At 42.1% G+C, this 20,342-nt stretch overlaps 1 protein-coding gene across 8 annotated transcripts in view; it reads right to left on the bottom strand.

The window, feature by feature from the left end:
• Positions 1 to 20,342, bottom strand: part of fmnl3 (formin-like 3) — a 33,469-nt gene that overhangs the window by 3,447 nt on the left and 9,680 nt on the right. For 3 of the 8 annotated variants that reach the window (XM_031844903.1, XM_031844906.1, XM_031844904.1), the window contains exons 2-24: positions 15,287 to 15,370; positions 15,060 to 15,140; positions 14,438 to 14,514; positions 11,739 to 11,822; positions 11,125 to 11,271; positions 10,097 to 10,205; positions 9,829 to 9,905; positions 9,288 to 9,381; positions 7,841 to 7,915; positions 7,608 to 7,718; positions 7,341 to 7,490; positions 6,633 to 6,734; positions 6,088 to 6,451; positions 5,104 to 5,190; positions 4,786 to 4,910; positions 4,193 to 4,395; positions 3,812 to 4,115; positions 3,642 to 3,722; positions 3,425 to 3,554; positions 3,125 to 3,285; positions 2,875 to 2,976; positions 2,073 to 2,165; positions 1,821 to 1,944 (exon numbers count right to left, since the gene is read on the bottom strand). In XM_031844903.1, the coding sequence (XP_031700763.1) occupies positions 1,821 to 1,944; positions 2,073 to 2,165; positions 2,875 to 2,976; positions 3,125 to 3,285; positions 3,425 to 3,554; positions 3,642 to 3,722; positions 3,812 to 4,115; positions 4,193 to 4,395; positions 4,786 to 4,910; positions 5,104 to 5,190; positions 6,088 to 6,451; positions 6,633 to 6,734; positions 7,341 to 7,490; positions 7,608 to 7,718; positions 7,841 to 7,915; positions 9,288 to 9,381; positions 9,829 to 9,905; positions 10,097 to 10,205; positions 11,125 to 11,271; positions 11,739 to 11,822; positions 14,438 to 14,514; positions 15,060 to 15,140; positions 15,287 to 15,370 (2,965 nt within the window). Of the gene's footprint in view, positions 1 to 428; positions 551 to 676; positions 1,945 to 2,072; positions 2,166 to 2,874; positions 2,977 to 3,124; positions 3,286 to 3,424; positions 3,555 to 3,641; positions 3,723 to 3,811; positions 4,116 to 4,192; positions 4,396 to 4,785; positions 4,911 to 5,103; positions 5,191 to 6,087; positions 6,452 to 6,632; positions 6,735 to 7,340; positions 7,491 to 7,607; positions 7,719 to 7,840; positions 7,916 to 9,287; positions 9,382 to 9,828; positions 9,906 to 10,096; positions 10,206 to 11,124; positions 11,272 to 11,738; positions 11,823 to 14,437; positions 14,515 to 15,059; positions 15,141 to 15,286; positions 15,371 to 20,342 lie in introns of those variants that run through there. The other 5 variants (XM_031844902.1, XM_031844901.1, XM_031844900.1 and 2 more) reach the window with 5 other exon arrangements.

Below are 20,342 nucleotides of genomic sequence, written 5' to 3' on the forward strand. Positions count from 1 at the left end.
GCAGGAAACCAAACACCAAACAGGTTAGTTTAATGGAACAAGGCATCGATGATAAAAAAAAAAACAGTAAATTAGCCAAACCTCTTCAGGTTATGATTGTTAAATTCAGCTTCGTGAAAATATGTTGTAATAATGCACAGCCTTCCACATGTGTCATGCATGGTGATAATGTAATCACAGTAATGGCTGATTGTACTGTGAGAGTATCAACATATTTTTCACACAAAAAATATGTCGACACACTATAAAACTTTTTCGCCAGGCAAAGAGGTTTGGCTGACTCCCATCACCTAAGAGGAATCCTCTGAAGTAGAAAACAAACAACCAAATGACAGCCCAAGTTAGTTCACAGTAGTTGGTGGGGGTTTGGGTGGGTGACAGGGATCATGCTGCATGCACAGAGGGGTCAGGAGGCGTATGAGAGACACCTGGATAACCTTGGCATTAGGGGGGAGGGGCTAGCAGTTGGCGTCGTCACAGAGGTTGGCTTCACAGAAGAACCGTGAGCCGCGTTTAGCAGTGCGGGCTGTGAAGGGCACACTCTTCAGTACTGGGGGAGGAGGGTAAGGGAAAGAAAACATGTCACACCTGAGACACTGCCCTTCTGGGAGGGGGGGGGGGGGGACACTGGACCACCGGACCACCTTCAAACTTCTTTCAGGAGGCCGTAAAGAAAACTATGCTATTTCTGTGCTGTATGTAGCACAGAGCTCTGGAAGCAAACCTTTTATGTGAAAAGGTTTTTAACTGAATCTAGCAACATTTGACCTTTTTTTGCATTTATAAGCACTACAAAAACGTTTAATAGAAGGTTTATAACACACTTTGATGTAGTTGGAAGCTGATATAAGTGTTAATTAATGTATTTGTCCAAGACTATAACTAACTTATCCAGTGCGCACCCATACATGGAGGCTGCTGTATAAACAAATAGCTAAATTGTTATAAAATGTGTCTTCATAACAGAAGATATGATCGCTGATAAATGCTACACATAAAGAAACAATTAAAAAATGTCCTTATAGCTACATACATCTACATTTGAGTGTGTTATAAACAATGTATTAAATGTTTGTATACTGCTTATGAATGCTAAATAAGAGGAGTTAAAGTAAAGCTTTATCGGATTACAGCACACTGGTTATATCATGGAAAAACATCAGTTGCATAATAAGCTGTAGTGGCATAGAAGCATTATTAATTACAAAAAAATTACATTAATGCAACATATATAATATTTATATTTTAAGCACTGATTAATAATCGTGACAAAAACATCCGTTAGCTTGGTGCTATCCTGAGGCTGTAGATAGATTTTTTTTTTCATCAAATTAAAGCCCCTATGTGTGGAATTTTAAAATGTCTCGACTTTGGCGACACATGGTGGTAGATATTCAGAAGAGACACTTGCATAGTCCCCAAACATTTTTCTTCAAACAAAAACAGTCATACGAATACTGAAAATAAACTATAATCTCATAGAATAATCTACACAGAGTGGCTTTGAAGAAGGACCCTGTAAATAAAGATCATGTGCACTACATTTAATGTACATTTGGAGTCAGACTGCCTGAGTGTCTTCATATTGAGGCCAAACACCTTTAGTGCAGTACATTTCTAACCAAACATCACTTCATGGAATAACTGGAGGCTGCTGTGCTGCTATGTGCTGTGCTCCAGATGTGGTGGTGTCTGGACTACGTAGCACAAGGTGCACTTCAAAGGAGCTGAGCAGTGAATGACCACAGTCATCCTCGACCTGGGAGGACCAGGGCTACAGGCACCCACATGGGGTATTTTTAGGGTGTTGTCTGGCCCACCTGTGATGATGTCCTCGATAGTGCCATCTTTGCCCTCGTACACAGGCCGGTGGTCTTTGGCTTGCCGCTTGCGCAGCTCTGTGATCAGCTCGTGCTGCTGCTGTTTCTTCTTTTGGGCCTGGACCTGTAAACCAGTGGACAGGATATTTGTACTGTTCACTGTGGTTTTTGGCACGCCACAAAGCTTTATTTAGCACTGAGTAAACATCTGATAGACTTCATTCAGCTCAGTTGCATGCACTTTGACTGCACCTTGGGGTCATGCTGTTTAGCCTCCTGAGCCAGTAACTTTTCTCTCATTGCTTCCTCCTGCTTTTTCCGTTGTTCGTTTTGTTCCACTGCATCCTGTTGAGAAGAGAAAAACGTGACCAGTCTGCAGCATAAGACAGAAGCTCAAATAAATCAAAGTCAATACACACTGTGGCCTTTTGCAGATAAAGAAAACAGGTCAAAAGCGGAATTTAAACAGGACAACTACTTATACATACAGCAAATGGGCTTTAAAGCAATAGTTCGACATCCAGTTCAATATTTTATGTTTCTGGTTCAATTCAACTCCTCATATTCTTCACCAGGGTTACTCCCCTCTCTCTCCCCTGGACCAACTTGGAGTCCAAATGTCAAACTATATCTTTAAGTCACTCATACAGACACACGTACGGACACAGAAATCCTTTTGTTGCACATTTCCTTAAGCAGATCCCATAAATCCAGACTAAGAACAATCTCAGGAAATGTGCTGTGTGGTGGGCCAGGGCGAGTCTGTCCGGGGGTAAAGGAGATGAGGGACAGGAGGGAGAGGGAGGGGGAAGAACCAGTCTAAACACCACAGCTGCAGCTCTGGAGTCAGACCCAGCTGGCTTTTCCTGTTATTTGGCCTCGGACTATACGCCACGTCCTGTGGCACAGAGGCAGCCAAAGCTCTGCCCTGTTCTGCTCTCATTGAGACTGACAACATCCAAGTCTGAAACCAGGGAACTTCCCATCTGACCAGGAGAGAAAGCTGCACCCTGTCAGTGCAGAAGTGAGGAAAGATGCTGCTTCGTGTCCTCACCTTGTAGGCCCTGATAAAGCGCACAAACACGGGGAAGAACACAGAGGGCGGAGTTGTCTTGGCACTCTCTCCAAAGTAGTTCACCACATTGTTGAAGGCTTCCTAGAAACGGGAAGGACAGTACGTAAACACTGGTCAGTCATGATTGGTTGTGTGTTAGAGGTCAGTGAGCTGAATCTGGGACAGATTCTCATGTCTATTTTCATTTTTCTCCCCTTTGAGGTTAAGAGGTGAGGACAGTGTTTGATACCTCTGCTGTCTTGGCGTCCTTCTGCAGCTTGTCTAGCTGTGTGTCATTAGCATGGACGAAGCCTTTCAGGACTGAATGGTCATGGAGAGTGCACTCTCTCCTGATCAGGTCCATGCCTTTCCCCAGCTCTCGAACATCCAGCAGCACATTTTCCAGAGATACTTTTGTACAGTCAACAAGGAATATGTTTTATTTACAGCAATACAACGGTATATATGAGCATAGTGTTATGAAAACATTCTTTTTTAACTGAACATAAGTAACATTTCTATTAACATAGCCTCATGATGCTGAGCTCACCTGCTGCAGCTTTATCCACAAAGTGCAGTTCGTTGTAGAAGTTGGCCAGTTCAGGGTACTTCTCTTTCAAAGTGAGAGCTATGAAGTGGAGCAACGTCATCTTCCTGTCTGTAGACTTGGTGTCCAGCAGCTGTGTAACAATAGGAATGAATGGGAATATCAGCAAAAGCACTGCACAAATGAACTGTGTAGCATATTATTTTGTTTTAATACTCACCAGATCAAGACTTTGTAATTTGAAGCCATAAACGCAGCCTCGCTTGCTGCTGTTCATGTAGTTCCCCAAGGCTAAGATGATCTAGAAGTACACCAAAGGAATGAATGAATATGCGTAATCAATACAAAGACTGCTGATATAAAAACACCGGTCAAATAAACACTTCCTACCTCAAGCACTTTTTTCAACTTTGGTGCAGATTTCACTGAGGCAGAAGCAGCAATGACTGCATTGAGCTGGGGTGTGAGCATGTTGATGTTGTCAGAAAAGTTCCCAACAAAGGTGATGATGTTCATTCTCTGCGTGAGCCTCTCAATCTTGCTGAAGAACATCATGAACCGATCTTCCTCCGCTAGCTGGTCCAGTGGACGCCGCTCACGCTCGTACTGACGAAACACCTTCACTTCACACTCCGTGGGCAGGAAACGCATCAGACACTCCACAAAGTCGACGGGTAAGGCCTTGAGATCAAACCTGAGTAAACGCAACATATATTAGTTACCATCTTGTCTATAGTTCAGAAGTATTTGAAATCCAGGAAAAGTGCCTACTTCTCTATTGCTTTGCAGATCTCCTCTGTGCTCTTGTTAGCCTTTCGCAGTGTGATGGCCAAGTTCTTGGAGCGATTGGAGTCCAGAAGGGTGACTTTGTTTACCGCCTTCTGGGCTACTTTGCTCTTTGTGCAGCAAATATCCACAATGGGACCCTGGGCTCTGGTCTTAAACAGCTCCTCAAACTTTTCCAGATCCAGCTCCTGCACATGAGTGAAAGTTTACTTATTTGTTCTGAACTAATATTAAAAAGGTCCTGGAAACACATTTTCTCAATCAGCCTTTTGCTGTGAGGGATGGACTTCTACTATGTTCTGACCAAGTCAGAGCAGTTTTGATCATTTCACATGAGAGATATCGGTGATTTGTCTCTGTGCTTTTCTGACTGGTTTGATGTGGGTGGGGCTCAGTTGGAAAAGGGTGATGTCATGTTTTTCCTTGCACCAATCAGAATTTAGCCATTAACCTGAGCTTTTGAGTGTAAATAATTAGTACAAATTAGGATGTTCTTTCCCCCCCAAAATGTTAACATGGGTATTTAATATTAATGCTGTGTTCAGGGACATTTTAGCAGTTTTATCTGCTTGATTTACCTCTAGCACACGTTCATCATCAATCTCGTTGAAGACTGTGCCGTTGATCTGATTGGGCTTCAAGGCCGTCCAGTTAAACACCGGCAGGCGGAACTTGGTCTTGATGGGCTTCTTGATTCGGATAGCTGTAGTCGAGAATTAAAGTGTTATTCGCAAAAATCGGTTTTGCATGATTATAAACATTCATAAAGAGTTTTATAAAGCCTTATGAAGGCATTATAATGAGTGTTATCTTTAGCTCTATTAAGCTGCAGTGGAACAGAAAGCAAAATTGTACGAAGGTGCATAACAATAATGTAATTTTATATCGGCTCTCACCTGAGAGACCCACGCTCAGGATAACTGATGGAGAAGTGCCCGGCAGAGGCGGAGCGAGAGGAGGTGGCGGTGGTGGGACACAGTGGCCTTCAATCAATGTACAAGAAAATGTTAAACGCTTTTTACTGGAACACTTGAACAAAAGTGATCTTTTCCAAAAACTCTTTGTATCAATCCTATACCATCACTTTCATCTATTGTGTTTTTCGATCATTTATTATTCTCTATATATTTAATCTAATTCACTATGAACCTGTATTATATGTTTTATAACCTCTGTGCGGTTATCTACACTCAAGCAAAGGTGATTTTCAATCTTAGTGAAGCTCTTTCTTGGTTAAGGAGCAGTTTGTAGGATTTAGTGGCACCTAGAGGGGAGGTTGCAAATTGCAACCGACTGAAAACCCCTCTGCTAACCCATCCCTTTCCAAACGTGTCGGAAAATGACTGTGGCCTTTAGGCAACGAAAAAACAGTGTTTAGTTTGTCCGTTTTGGGCCAGTGTACAAACATGGCAGTGCAACATGGCAGACTCAGTGAGGAGGACCCGCTCATAGCACCCATCCCACACATAAACGGCTCATTCTTAGGTAAGGAAGACACAAAGATTCTTAGTTTCAGGTGATTATATACTACTAAAAACATAGTTATGAATACTATATTCCATGCCTGCGAACACCCTTAATTCTACACACTGCTCCTTTAACAAAAATTGCCAAAAGAGCTGAAAACTGCTCTAACAGTTGGTACTGTTTCTCCCGTGTTGCAGTCTGTCTGCACACTCACACACAAAGGAAACAACTTGCATTTCCCTTTCCTGTCTGTGGCAGAAACCCACTGCTGTGACTCATCACCTGGCTTGGCACGGATGAACAAAGAAGGGGAAACGAAAATAGACCTCCTCTGACGGTCTATCATCAAATAAGCTCAGCTTTTACATATATGTGTCACCAGACAAAAATCACTGTGAGTTATGGTTCATCACCTAAGGCTGAGGGAAGAGGAGGAGGAGGTGGTGGAGGAGGAGGAGGAGGAGGAGGGGCTTCACTGGCTGGTGGTAAACTGGTGTCTGGTCCTCCTGGTTCAGTGAATCCAGCTGTTGAACCCAAAGAGAGCTGCCTAATGTCTCCCTGTGGTATCCCAAGGCCACTACTCCCAACACCACCCCCGACACCCAGCGGCTCGATGGCAATATCTCCATCAGCCTTCTTGTGCAAACGGATGGTGCCTTGTTGTTCGAGCTCCAGCAGCCTCCTCTCCAGGTTGAAGTGTCTCTGGAAGGCGGCATCCTTCTCCTTGATTACCCTCCTCAGTGTGGTGACCTGGGTGTTGGTCGACTCGTACGTCTCCTGGAGAGTCACCAGGGGGCGATAAAGAGAACACCACAATGACTATACACGAAGTGTGACCTAATTTTCTATCACAGCAATTTAGCTACATGCATCTGAAACTGATCTTCGCTGACACAGTGAAGCCTTTCTGATGCGAGGCAGGCAAAGCGATATTACATCATTACGACTCACGGCTTACCCTTATTGCATGCAGGTCCTTATCTTTCTGAAGGAGCACCTTCTCCAGATCAGCTACTTTCATCATCGTTTCATTCTCAACCTCCAGCAGCTTCTCCGTCACCTGGGAAAGAAGACGGAGAGATAAAACAACAGAGGGATGAGAGGAGACGAATTCAAGAATTGATCCACAGCACGGGCATCTTTCCCAGTTCCACTCCCTCCCACTCTCTCCCCTATACACTGTGCATCATCAGAAGAAATAAGAAGCATGACGCGGCAAGAGCATGACACAGCTTTTAGTTTTGATTTTCAAACAGATTACACATGTTGCATAGGAATTCACAGGGATTCTTCACCCTCATCCTCCCCCATCATTCCTGACTCCTGAGAGCTGAGTTTGTTATGAAATTCTTAGAGTGATGTCAGGGCTGCCCATGACCTTCCTATGAGAAGAATGTCTTTGCAAAGCAGTGTGGGATACGAAGACAACTGCCCAAAACGAATGAGCCAACACAAGAACAATATTACGCTTGTCTCACGCACAGTATTCTCCAGTGTTCTCCACCCCGTCATTATTCTCACGCACTTGTGAAATGCAAACACAGAGTAGATTTTTTAATCAGCATGTAGAAACAGCCAAGTTAAGTACACGGCTGGTGAATCACAATAATCTCATAAACGGGCCCAGAGAGCTGTGTTGGTGGCCCAGACTAGGTGGTGCACTTACATGGGACAGGTGCTCCTCCAGTTCATCCACCTTCTCCAGAGCAGCATTCTTCGTCTCCGCATCTTCCAGCAGACCACCCACGTCAAACACGTTATCCAGGTAGGCCTGGATCTGCACCGACAGCTTGTCACTCTCTGTATGTTTACATTTCTGACGTGAGGGAGAAAGAATCAGTATTAGAGATGCTCTTCACCCACTGGACAAATAGTCTCAGCCTGAGAATATTTATTTGGAACGGTCATTTTAACAACAGCATCGTCATCTTACCTCCAGGTAATCATCCAGTCCAAGCTTGGTGAATTCATACTGCAGATGGACTCTGAAGTTCATGTCCTCCACCGAGTGCACCACAATGTTGATGAACTGCATGCAGGCAACCTGGACCACAGACAGATTTAGATCAATTTTAGACCAAATATATTCAATTGGATAGATAATAAGATGGACCCACATTCACACCAAAATAAAAGCATCCATCCTTAATACAAAGCGTATCTTACCATGTAGTCGATGTTTCCCTCCTCACAGCGGAAGTAATCCATCAGTCTCTCAAAGCGATGCTTCTCCTTACACACCTAAAATGCAAAAGGTGCAGCAATACAGAGGAATGAAATTCATTTATGATATTTTCATTTCAGTTGAAATGGAGGAAACATTCAAAACTTAACACAGAACAACAAAAAGCCCAACATGAAGAGAATCTGAATGGAAGGTCAAAATGAGTTATTTTAAAACTCCTTGTCTAATTTTAAAAGATAACAATTAATGAATGATTAAGAAATAGTCACAGTCTCCTGCTTAAAGGGGCAACCTCCACATATTGACAGTTGTGAAAAGACATTAAATTGCTTTGCACCATGGAGAAGATAAAAGCAAAGCTCTAATTAAAAACAGAGGTTTTTATGAAGAAATGGGCACCAGCTGTACGGGCACCATTGTTTTTATATTTTATTATCTATTTCTACTTGTGAAGAAGATCATATTCCCTTTATGTTCGTGGGGTGTTCTGTTGTGTCTTGAGTTGATGCAATAAGAATAAAATAAAGTTATATATATATATATATATATATAATAAAACAGTATTTTGTTTTGATGAAACACATTCCAGGATTAAAGGAGAGCTTAGCTGTATGTAAACAGAGGACAGCTTCCTCTATTTGCAACAACAACCTCTTCCTATTATCATAATTCATGGGAAGAAAGCCAGCGGAAGATAAAGACATGGGACCGACTTTGTTTAGCCAAATTCCTGCACAAAAATACACTGAAACAAATGTTTGTAAAAGGTGCTTTATCCAGCACTGTAACAATTAAAATAATCCATGCCCATTTCTGACAATCCTAACTAGAAACAGTAGTATTTGTAGACCTAATACCTGATTACTGTACAGCTGTGGTTGAATACCATCGGTGGCCTTCTTGAGAGATTTCAAAGACCTGTCAGCTTGTATTAATGTATGATATAAAATAAATAATACTACAGAAACACCATATTGTTTTGACTAGTGGGTTGATTCGCTCTTGCGTCTCTCTGGGGCTTTTTGACTGCGAGGTAATTGTCTTGTTCCGGTGTTTAGATGACTGAGTAGGCAGAAACTTGCTCCCACCAGGGAGTTGAACCTTATCATTGTTCAAGGTTGGCTCACATCTGGTGTCTTAATGAGACTAATGACCACCGCAGGCCACCGTAGAGCTTTGCTTACAACCTCAGCAGACATGAAATCTGAGAAGACATGAGAGCTCCTCCACTTTCACTCATCTACACTGCTTCTTTATGCCCTCATGCATACCAGGGATTTGGGAAATGGTGGCAATTTAATTAATGTTAGATTATTTTTAGCACAGTAAATTCTCACGAGGTTATTAGCCTTGTATTACCACCAAATATTAGCAGCACAACTTTAGATGATAACAGTTCAGGTTTCATTAAGACATTGCTTTAGGCACCTCTTTGAAGTTGTCAAATGCTGAAAGGATGATCTCGTGACCTCCTCGGACGAGACAGACGGCAGCCAGCAGCTCAAGGACCAAAGCTTTCGTCCTGGAAGTGCAGGAAACACAAAATACATTACCGGAATGAAGTTCAACTGCAAACACTTACTCTCAGATTAAAGGGGGGAAAGCACAATATTTATACTATCTATGCTACCAGAATGAATGTCCTCAAAATGAAGGCAAACTCATAAATATACAGGAGTTGAAATCTTTAATCCATACTGAAGTGTGAAGCAGGGAAGGTCTTTATAGTTTTTTAAGTGTGTACCCTCCTAGCCTTCATTATGAAGTGATCAGTGCTAGCGATTTACCACTAATCTTCCTTTAGTAAACATTCCTTAACAGCCTGTATATACGGCTCTGATCCCCGACTTCAGAGAGAAGCTGAGCCCCATGGAGAATGAGAGGCATATCATATGAACTGGCTGCAGGGTTTCCCCAATTGTTTGACCCAGCCCTGCGTCTATGGAGACGGGGGGCCCTCCGTTCTTACCGTGAGTTCTTATTGTTCAAGCTGAGAGCAATTTCATTGACTGCGTGTGCGTGAGACATGACCATATTGAAGCCATACTGCATGAAGGAGACACAGAGAGACAGAGAGAGAGAGAGAGAGAGAGAGAGAGAGAGAGAGAGAGAGAGAGAACAGGATGTGGTGAGATAAACCTTTGAATATATGCACTTGACTGCACAGGAAACATATATTCCTCACGTTTATAACAGATATCGTTGTCAGATTGTGTGCGGTGGAGTGTTGGTGTTACCTGATAATTCATGATAGCTCTCAAGCACATGATGCACACATGCACATCATCTTTTTGGCTCACAAGGCGGGAGTTCTTGATGGTTTTGGTGTTGGAAACCGTGCCATAGCTGCAACGGATGGCAGAAGTTAATATCTGATAGAGATTTAATAATCAAACACAGTGTTTTACTTCAGATTTTGTGTTTAACAATAGCGTGTTTCATTTATTTCTGGAGTTTTTTCTGATAGTCATGTGACTCTTGTTTTAAGTGTGTCACATAGAGAGAGGCAGAGAGAGAAAATTACAGAGAACGAGGTCTGAGAGAAAAAACTTAGATGGCTTTTGAGGTTACAGATGCATCATGGGAGATGACTGGTTTCCTTGCTGCTGTCAACAGACTGAGGTCTCTGCACACAGACTGCTATTATGTAACTGTATTGCCCAGTCATCATGTGCACATAGTATCACTTTTCTTGTGCAGTTTATAACAGCTTTTGCAGTGATCCAGCATTTCTGAATCATATACATACAAATGTCATAATAAATTATACATTAGGTTATACTAATACATATTCAGCAGCTATCTTAATCTTCTTGTGAACTATTTGTCTTTTTAAATTTCTCTTTTCAGACTTTACATCTTCTGTCTCTTCATCTCTTGTCTGCGTGTGGCTCAGTGATGAAGAAGACAACTGTCCGACATATGCTGTAGTTCACAGCTGGCTTTCATCTGAAGACAGTGCAGACGCACATCTGGACAGATGAGGGAGGACCATTAACAAAGAGAGACTCATAACGCAAAAGGTCAAAGATTTTAGTATCTATCTCTGATACTATATCTTATCGAGTTTGTGCAGAGCCTTGAGGTCAAGAGAGAGGTCAACCAAAACATAACTAATCAACCATTCAGGCATCGTCCTAAAATAAAAAACAGCACCAAAACAACTGGCTTACATGCTAATACATGATTGAAGCATTAAAGGTAGCACAGCGCGGCAATAACGGGGATAGGTAAACAGCGGAGAAGCTAGCTTAGCAATACGTACCGGAGGACAGACTGGCGGGCAGAGCGCACCAGTGTGTTGCAGAAGGGTTGGGTGCTGGAATGGTGCAGATCCTCTATGGACCTGCTCCAAGATTTAGCTTTATCCAAGAAGCCATCCTCCCCATTCTCCAGCCCCTCAAAATCCAACCTGGGCCACATACAGACAGACACACAAGCCAACACAGAGGCACGGGGGGTGTAGAGGAGAGGAACGGGGGAGGTTAGGTCAGCAAGGCAGCTTGGTAGAGAGCCAGGGGTTATCACAAGGACCGTCATCGAGCTGCTTGATAAAGCTCAGCACAGAGATTCTGCCCCATTCAGGCAAGGTATAGCTCAGCACTACACCACATAGCGTACACAGAAACACATTTAGTTTGCCAAGTATGCAACAAGGCAAACAAACAGTTGAAAGAGCGCAATTTGCAAAGAGCAATTTTTAGATGCACAAGCAGTTTATTACAGGCTCTACAGGACAGTATGCGTTAACCCAGCAGCTGAATCCACTGCCCAACCTAGTCCCTTAGGAAAGGTTTTTGTCCACGGTCATGATGGGTGTGCATGTGTGTGTGTGTGTGTGTGTGTGTGTATAAAGCTTATTTGAATAAAATTACTTACATGACAGCACACTGGGCAAAGGAGAGGTACTCCACCAGGACGTCAAGACCTCTGTTCTCATCATTGAGGAACTCCCTGACCCACCTGTGACGCATGGGAACACAGAGAGGTTAGCAGGGCACCAAATCAAGAACACACCCTTATCCTTTTACCCTGTAGGATTACATTTTACCCATTTCTGCAGGAAAACAAAGTAAAACAAAGAGAAAATGGACTTCTAAAATGACTTTTTGTAGTTTAAGAATTGATCTGTATAAAGTTGTATCAATAAAAGTCTTGTTTTGGTCACCCTCCCCATCATTAATAATGACTAAAATATTGATTTATTTTAGGTGTAATGACTTGAAATAATGGATTCAAACAAACATCCATTGAAAATATTAGAATAAGTTCTTTAAAAGTAATTACAAGGAATTTGTAGCAAAATGGAAGCCCAAGAAGAGGAAGATATATATATATATATATATATATATATATATATATATATATATATATATATATATATATATGCGTGTTCACACAGATTTGTTTGCATGTATATGCATGTATGTTTCAGTTCATATCTCCCCTGACTTTCCTGGCACTTACTGCGCTTCACTGTAGAGCCGCAGTGATTCGTTGATTTTTCCATTTACTAATCGATTAATTGTTTGTAATTTTAGGTTCTCAGATGTGGGGATTTGCTGCAATTCTTGGTATTTCATTAAAACAAATTGAATAAATTGGGATATTGAATGGTTGGTTGGACAAAAACAGACATTAAATGACATCACATTGTGCTCTAGAATATGCAATTGAAAGCTTTTTTTCACCTTCTGACCAAGTTAATTATTAAAATCTGGGAAAGTTGTGACATTGCAAAAATAAGTCAAACAGGGCAGCAAACACAAGCAGTCAGATGATTACACAGGTTTTGAACAAACCCCCAGGTTAACCAAAATTATTAGGAAAATAAAATAAAAGGCAAAATTGTTGCCCAAACTGTCCATTCATCCATCCACCCGCCATAGTTGTGCGTGCTCACAATATTCCCTGGAATAACATAGTTTCTGTAATCTGGGTAAACGTTTAACCTGTTTACAACCTGTCTGATCGTAGGACAGCCTGCGTCTGATTTATTGTTGTAGCAATATCACCTCGCTTCGATATTGCAGGAAAGATGTTATCATAACCGATAGAGATAATAACAACAAATAAAACCCATGTTGTATTAAAACAGAATGATCCTTTAAGGCAGCTCTGAGGGGGGTCTTCCCTCCCCTGAAGAAAGGAACTTGGCAGGAATGTCATGGAAAGTAAACCAGCGCGAGGCTTCAGACTCCACATTTAACTCCAGTTTTTTGGAGGGAGAAACAAATCTAAACAAAGGAATTCCCATTACGATGGGTGAAAGAATGTGGAGGGCATATGGCTGAAGGAGCTGAGCTCAAGTCAACCTCTGACAGTCAACAGTATTTAGTCTGCCTCCCCCACAGACCCCCACAGACCCCCTTCACCTCCTCCCCATGTCTTCAGAGAACTCCAGGGGGGACAGGATTGGGGTAAAAGGTTCTTAAAATAGTCTTGGGGTGCTGGTTATGATGAAAGTCATCCAATAGCGAGTCAGGCAGGAAAGCAATCAGAGCCTCAAAGTAGCGGAGGGAGGGAGGGAGGGAAAGGGAAGAGAGGTGAGGAGAAGAACTGAGGAAAGCAAACAAAGCAGTAAGAAGATGGGTGCAGGAGGAAAGGAGAGGAGGGGTGGACAAGGAGGCAGGCTTGATCATCAGTTTCCTGTCTACCATCACCCTCCCTCCCCTTCCTTGCCTCTGACCCCTCACTCCTTCCTCTCTCGCTCCCTCCCTCTACTCCTCTCCAACCAGTTGCTATTTCAGATTTTCTTGGCAATTTCTGGAACGGGCCCAGGAAACAGACTGGCACAAAACCGGCCTTGAATACACTTAATCCCATCCAAAAAAGTCTTCTGAAAATAGCTTTCTTTTTTCTTTGCCTGCGAGTCTTTCTGGGAAACGCATTGAAACAGACCTTTATTGATGAGGCCTAATACAATACGAGTTATTCTTGGCGCTCAATGAATGCTATGGAAAATCAAAGTCTTTTAACAGGCTTCTTTTAGTTTGGGAATTCAGTGGCAAGTCACTGCAGCACATTTTTAATGTGAAAGTATCTGTGTGACATCAGATTACAAAGTCAAGGATCACGGCTGCGACAGCGAAGATAAAGACTAGAAAGGCTTCACATAACATCCGCATACACAGCTGTGTAGTGAACTGTCCATGACAAAGTATGACAGAACAATATAAAAGCATTGTTTGCTGTGAGAAATGTGTAAACATAAAAGTATCCTTGTGTGTGTGTGTTGTTGTGCTTTTCACTGGGCTCAGCATTGGTCAACCAGGCTTCCTGTCCCTCTGGCACACACAACAAAGCTTCCTGCTCAACACTATGGGGGAGTGGACGGGGCAGCACAATAGCTACCATCTGGGCATTATGAGGACCAGCTCTATGAAGTGGAGCTGCAGTGCTTGGCAAGTTAGAACAATGGGGAATATCTGGGCACCAGAAAGAGCTCTTGGTCCCTGCAGCAGCAGGAGCACAGAAAGGACTATTCTTTACCAGGGAAAACAATAATGTGGTTCCCTTCAGGTCTGTGAAACCATTAAACTGATCTGTGGAAAACTTCAGAGATAAGTATTGATTACCCAATGTGGTTTGTCCTCAGTGAGATCTCCAGCTCCCTCAAGACTTTTGTAGATTCCTGCACCCGTCTGCGAAACTTCTGGAACACAATGAAAGCAGAGTTTAGCTGTAGAAATAGCATTGTGCGAGTTTATAGGTTACTTTTGAAACAGCACCGATTTAGTATTACACTTTTGTTACCTTGATTGATTCATGATAGACAGTTTAATAAAAATGTGTTAAAATCAATGCATTCTTCTTTCTTGTCCATACTTCATTGGTGCCTACAGGACCCAGAATGCAACTCAACCAGCGATAGTTCATTTCAAGATTCGGGTGTGCTGTGCTGTGCTAGCACTGGCTAACATATATTACCTCAAGACGCTACCCTCAAGCAGAGATGAGGAGTGGGCTACAGAGGTCTGGTAACCCACTTCTTTATACAGACACCCAGATGTTTTCATTTTTTAAACTTGTGGTCTTCAGTCTTCTTAGTGTTTATCAGCCACAAAAGGATTTATCAAACTTTTTTTCACAAATGCGGAAGTACTCCCCAACACCTGAAAACATACTGCGATGTGTAAAATCGGTGGAGTTCCCCTTTAAGTGGACACTATATTTGAAAGGACATCGGTACTCTCCCACCTTTCGAGTGACTCCGGGGTCTAAGTATCCTCGTAGCTTCTGGATGTAGGTGTGAGGCGGATTCTTCACCTGAAACCTCTCCTGAAAATACACAACGATAGTCAGCATTGTAATGTGCAGTTTGCTGACGTTACTGTGTTGGTACAGAATGAGTAGTAATGACAGCAGGTTAGTGTACATTGTGAGTGCTGCTTTTGTTGTTTACGAATAAGAGTTTTTGAATGCACCTGGTCGCAGATCAGGTCCCACTTCTTCTCATTGTCATACTGCCTGAGGAGCCGAGCTTTGTCGGGAGGCAGATTCATAGAATTCTGAAAATAGAAGATGGAAGCATTAGCTTTATTTATTATTAGTTTATTTGACTATTTCAAGCAGCTCTGTCAGAGTGTGTGTCATTGACTCGCACTTTACAGGCCTCTGGTGCCAACAGTAGAGCCGAAAATATGGGGGACTTACACCCTGACCTCACTTCCTGTGCAGACACTCAGCATCCTGTCGCAGGAGATGGCCCGCATCTCCTCTGCACTTTTGAGTCTCAGTATCGTTCAGTACCTTGATTTTAACCACAAGAAACCAGAACCAAAGTAGGCTACGGGCCTATTACCAGACCTCATCTAATCCAGAAGTGAAAACACTTGAACGCCACACTAGAGGTCCTGAGGCGGCCAGTTTACTGTGGCTCAAATTAAACCCTAAATGCTCTAATTTGTGTTTGGAGACCGACACACTTAAGCGTTTTATGACCTCATGACAACATTTAAAAGATAACTCAACGACACAAGCTTTTGACGAATAACTTTCTTGACTGAGCCAAGAGCTTGTCAACAGGGGTTGACATGGAAATCTTAAAAATGAGGAAGCACAACAATATGAGGGAGCTTGCCAGCCCCTGAAACTGATCACCTCAGCGGTTTTTGTCTTTGAAGAGACATGAGGAATTGTTTGCACTGGGAACCTTCATTTACACCCGTATCAACAGAACCCCGGCAGCCCGGCCACAAACGGCCTGTCAGCTTGACTTTTAACCTTCAGCTATAACTCAGCCGCCCCTCTAGAAAAATGCAGCACCCTGTTAACCCATCCCAGGCCAGACATCGTGATGTTCACACTAGCATTGCTCCACTGGTGGAGTGTTTGATGCATGGAAAAATAGATGAAATATACTTGTTCCATTGAAAATTAAGGGTGGAACATCACATGCAAGTGTTTTTAAAATAAGTTTCCCACATCGGTATCGTTCCCTCTATCAGCACGTCATGAATCATGTTGTCTAAAGGGGACTGAGGTACAACAAAAATAAACTGTGCTTCTGCTTTTCTTGACGGTTGACTAATAATTTCACATTAAACAGTCTATTTCTGAAATCACAAATTATACAGCGAACTTGCAGCAACCTTAAACTGCCGATAGATAACAAAGAAAAACACTTAAAAAAATGTAAAATTGCAATGCCTGACCAAGTTATAGTCGTAGTGGGAAACAGTGCAGAGATGTTGCATGTGGGGCCTTTGACATAACCGGCTCTATGAATACATGGCAGGGCAGAGGAAAGAAGCAACATGCATACCAGATGTCCAGAATTACAGGAGGAATGTGTCCTGTTTATAGTAGTAGTTGATAGCAGTAAATTTCCTCTCTTGTCTGACCCTCGAGCTGCTTTCTCCTCCTCTGTCTCTCCGGGGAGAACGTTCACCTCCGATACAGTCTTTAGGACATTCGTACTAGGAAGTGAAGCGTAATAAAACACATCTGTATCTGTCTCTCTCTCTGAGCATTTTTTAACATAGAACGGACACTACTTTAATGGGCACTGGTTACTGATAACTTATAGTACAGTAAATAATAACCTCCAGCTGGTGATTATCAAAAGAAGACAGACATATTAAACATTCACTTATTCAAAGAGCTTTCATTTAAGGCTCATCAAATTCATATTACTTAAATGAATGCAATCTATGGAAGAAAAAAAACGATTTACTGTACAGCTGAAACTATTATTTGACTAATCAATTAGACGATAGTGAGAAGATTACTTTACTGACATTAACTATTTTGATGACTATTATTGTGTTCAGCTGTTGCTTACAGTAACAATGTCAAATATTTGCTGGTTCCAGCTTCTCAAATGTCATTCATTGTCGTACTGTACATCACTGTAAATTGAATATTTTTAGGTTTTGGACTGTTGGTCGGACAAAACAAGACATTTGGAGATGTCTCCTCGGGCTCTGGGGAACCATGACGGACATTTGTCATTATTTTTGGACATTTTATAGAAAAAACAACAACTAATCGGTTAAGTGAGAAAATAATTGGCAGATTAATCATTCAGTGAGCGGCTCAGGATGCCTCAGTGTTCTGCTGAATGACTCAGAAGGTCCTTTGTTCAAGCAGCAGTCAGATATTTTAATGAACACCTTTAGATGTGGTTTTTAGATTTACCATCTGGTATTCATGTCTCATATGGCATTTTATGGTGTTTATGGTGTTTATGGTGTTATGTATTCGTTGTAGTGTGTCTTCTGTGTGTTGTGCACTGTGGAAACTACGTCTATTGTTGTGTGTATAAGTTGCTTTTGGTGGCAAATGAGAATCCCCACTGGGGATTAATGAAATCTTTCTAATTTAATCTATTCGATAATGAATCATTTGTTTCATTCAATCATTTGACCCAAAGCTTGGTTGTTGTTGTTTTTTTCGTCAGTCATGCATACTGGAGTAGAACTGTAGGGCAAAAAGGCAAAGAGCAAGGTCCCCTTTCGTAGTCATTTTATTCTGAGTTACTGGAAAACAGACACACAGACACACACACACACAGACACACAGACACAGACACACACACACACAGAGATGTGTATCCATTTAGACAAAAGGAGCAAAAGTAAAGTTTTAAGTTAAAACCTGCCCACTGTTATTGGATTTAAAAAAGATTTCAGTAATACAAACATGAATTAGAAGTGGAAAAAAAGTGTGCAATTTCAGTAAACGCTGAGTAAATGCAATAAATTCCTTGCCATTACGAGCCACGAGGACACACACCAGACTTTGATGTTTGACACGGTTCTGCTCTTTGTCAGTTAGAGCCTCGGGTAATGTAAACAAATACAGGTGGGACTGTGAGCAGATGTGTGAAGCTACAAATGTTACGAGTGTAAAAAAAGTATTTCTCCGATGACAGAAGAGGCTCAGAAGCGTTTTCTCCTGCGACAAGGCAAAAGGCAGAGAGGATGTTTCCGTTCGGACTAGATTTGGGTAATTTGAGCCAAGTAACCCAATTTAGCTAATTTTATTTCACTTTCTCCCACAGTGATACAATCTTGCCCTTCCTGTGTTTATAAGAAGCTGGAAAGAAGTAGTTTTATGCGGGGGAGAGGGGGCAGTGGCACAGTTTTGTATTCATCGGCCCATTTTAGGAGTAAAATACTACAGAAATGCCAAATATGTTTGGTGCTTGTTATGTTGCCCACATACTCTCTCCTCCAGCAAGGCCTTTCTTCTTTGGCCTGAGACTGGCTTCAGAAAGAATTCAATGTGGCGCTTTGTTTTGATTTGGTGCCATTCCCATACTTTGACATTTGAGCTATTGTTTTCCTCTTAGAAAATCGTTGACAATGGCTGGTGGGCAGGGTCAGTGTATGCCCCCTGGTGCTGTGTATAGCAAAATATGGCTAGAACACAACACCAGTACACTGCAGAACCAGATTAACTGGTTATATTATCACCATTATCACTCCTAACACTAGGCCCCCATTTGAGGCAGGACAGGAGGCCGAGTTTCCAAACAGAGAATGAAAACTCCACTGTATAAAACTGTGGTAGAGTTGAACTTGTTAAAATACCATTACACTAACAATCTTTTTATGTAGAGATCTCTTCACACAAATCAGTTCAGAAAAATAATAAATAAATCGTGGGAAAACGATATAATGGAGGAAAAAGATCTGCTGACAGAAAATCCATCAACAAACATTTTGATTCAGTGATTAATTGTTAAAAAATACAAAACATTCGTTGGTTTCAGCCTCTTAAATGTGAGATTTTTTTGCTTTTCTCTCTGAAACAATGGTTTACTGTTTAAATGGAAAATGGTGTTGGCATTTATTGGATATTTAAAAGGTAAATAACCTAAAAAAGTTAAAATATTATGCACAAACCAAGGGAAGTATATAAAGTGAGACACCTGGTTAGAGGTAAAAGGAAGTTGTGGAGGAGAATTAAGCACAGGAGTAACACCAGCCAACAGAGAGGGCATAAACTCTAAAACAGAGAGACATTTGAGCCGTCGACAAAGGAAGACGGAGGTTTTCAAGACTCAACAGTTAAAGTAGTTGAGGGGGTCAGGTTTCGGGTTAAAGAGGCATGGAGAGTCCAGGAGAGCCATCGGGGACTCAGCAGAGCAGTCAAGTCACGCATATCCCCCCGCAACTGAGGGGGGATGCTGCAGAGCCCACGGTCACCTCAGACATGAAGAGTCAACAGGGCAACTCTGTCAGCCCTAAACGGGACAACCTCCTAATCCGAGCTGATTTACAATCAGCCTTGAGTTGAGTTTATGACTGGAAGCTCCAGATAGACAAATGGAAAAGTGCGACAAGATGTTTCCCCCCTGATCTCTTTCACAGCTTCACACTTTCAGTCAGGATAAGACATAACACCGCCATACACCAAACTAAACTGACCGTGCCTGCAGAAACCCTGTTTGTTATTGCAGAGAACAAACAAGTTTATTTAGTAGAGCATTCTGAATCTAGCTTATATGAATTTGTGGTGGCTTGTAAGCCCATGTGAAGCGGACATAGCTGTATCCAATAATACTAATAATAATAACAATACACAAGACACAATAATACGGTTTTGTGCTCTCTTATTCCATGTAAATCTAATTGTCAGACCCTACAAGAGGCCAACTAAGCAGATGCATTCAATTAGATTTGATCTCTTGGTGGGCTGGAAACCCAGTCTGTGTTTTTATCTACTTTGAGCTGATGACAACTAAGTCTGGCCTGTGTAAACCATCAGGGAGAGAAGTGGGTGGCTAAAGAGCTCACTTTGCTGGCCAGAGCCTGTGGCAGAGCAGACATTGAGGCCCAGACTGCCTTTTTTACCTCCAACAAGTCGGAGTGTCTGCTCATCAGGGCAGGGTGCAGGAAGAAGGGACTTACGGTACAACTACACTGTGAGCCAACATAATCAAAGGGTCACCGCTGCACACCACAACGCACGGAGCTAGAATCAAACATTCAAGGAAAGGCGGGTTCATTTATTCACTAATGTCTGGCACAT

This window comes from Anarrhichthys ocellatus, unplaced genomic scaffold (genome assembly GCF_004355925.1).
Source record: "Anarrhichthys ocellatus isolate YVR2014 unplaced genomic scaffold, GSC_Weel_1.0 scaffold5, whole genome shotgun sequence".
NCBI classification, from domain to species: domain Eukaryota; kingdom Metazoa; phylum Chordata; class Actinopteri; order Perciformes; family Anarhichadidae; genus Anarrhichthys; species Anarrhichthys ocellatus.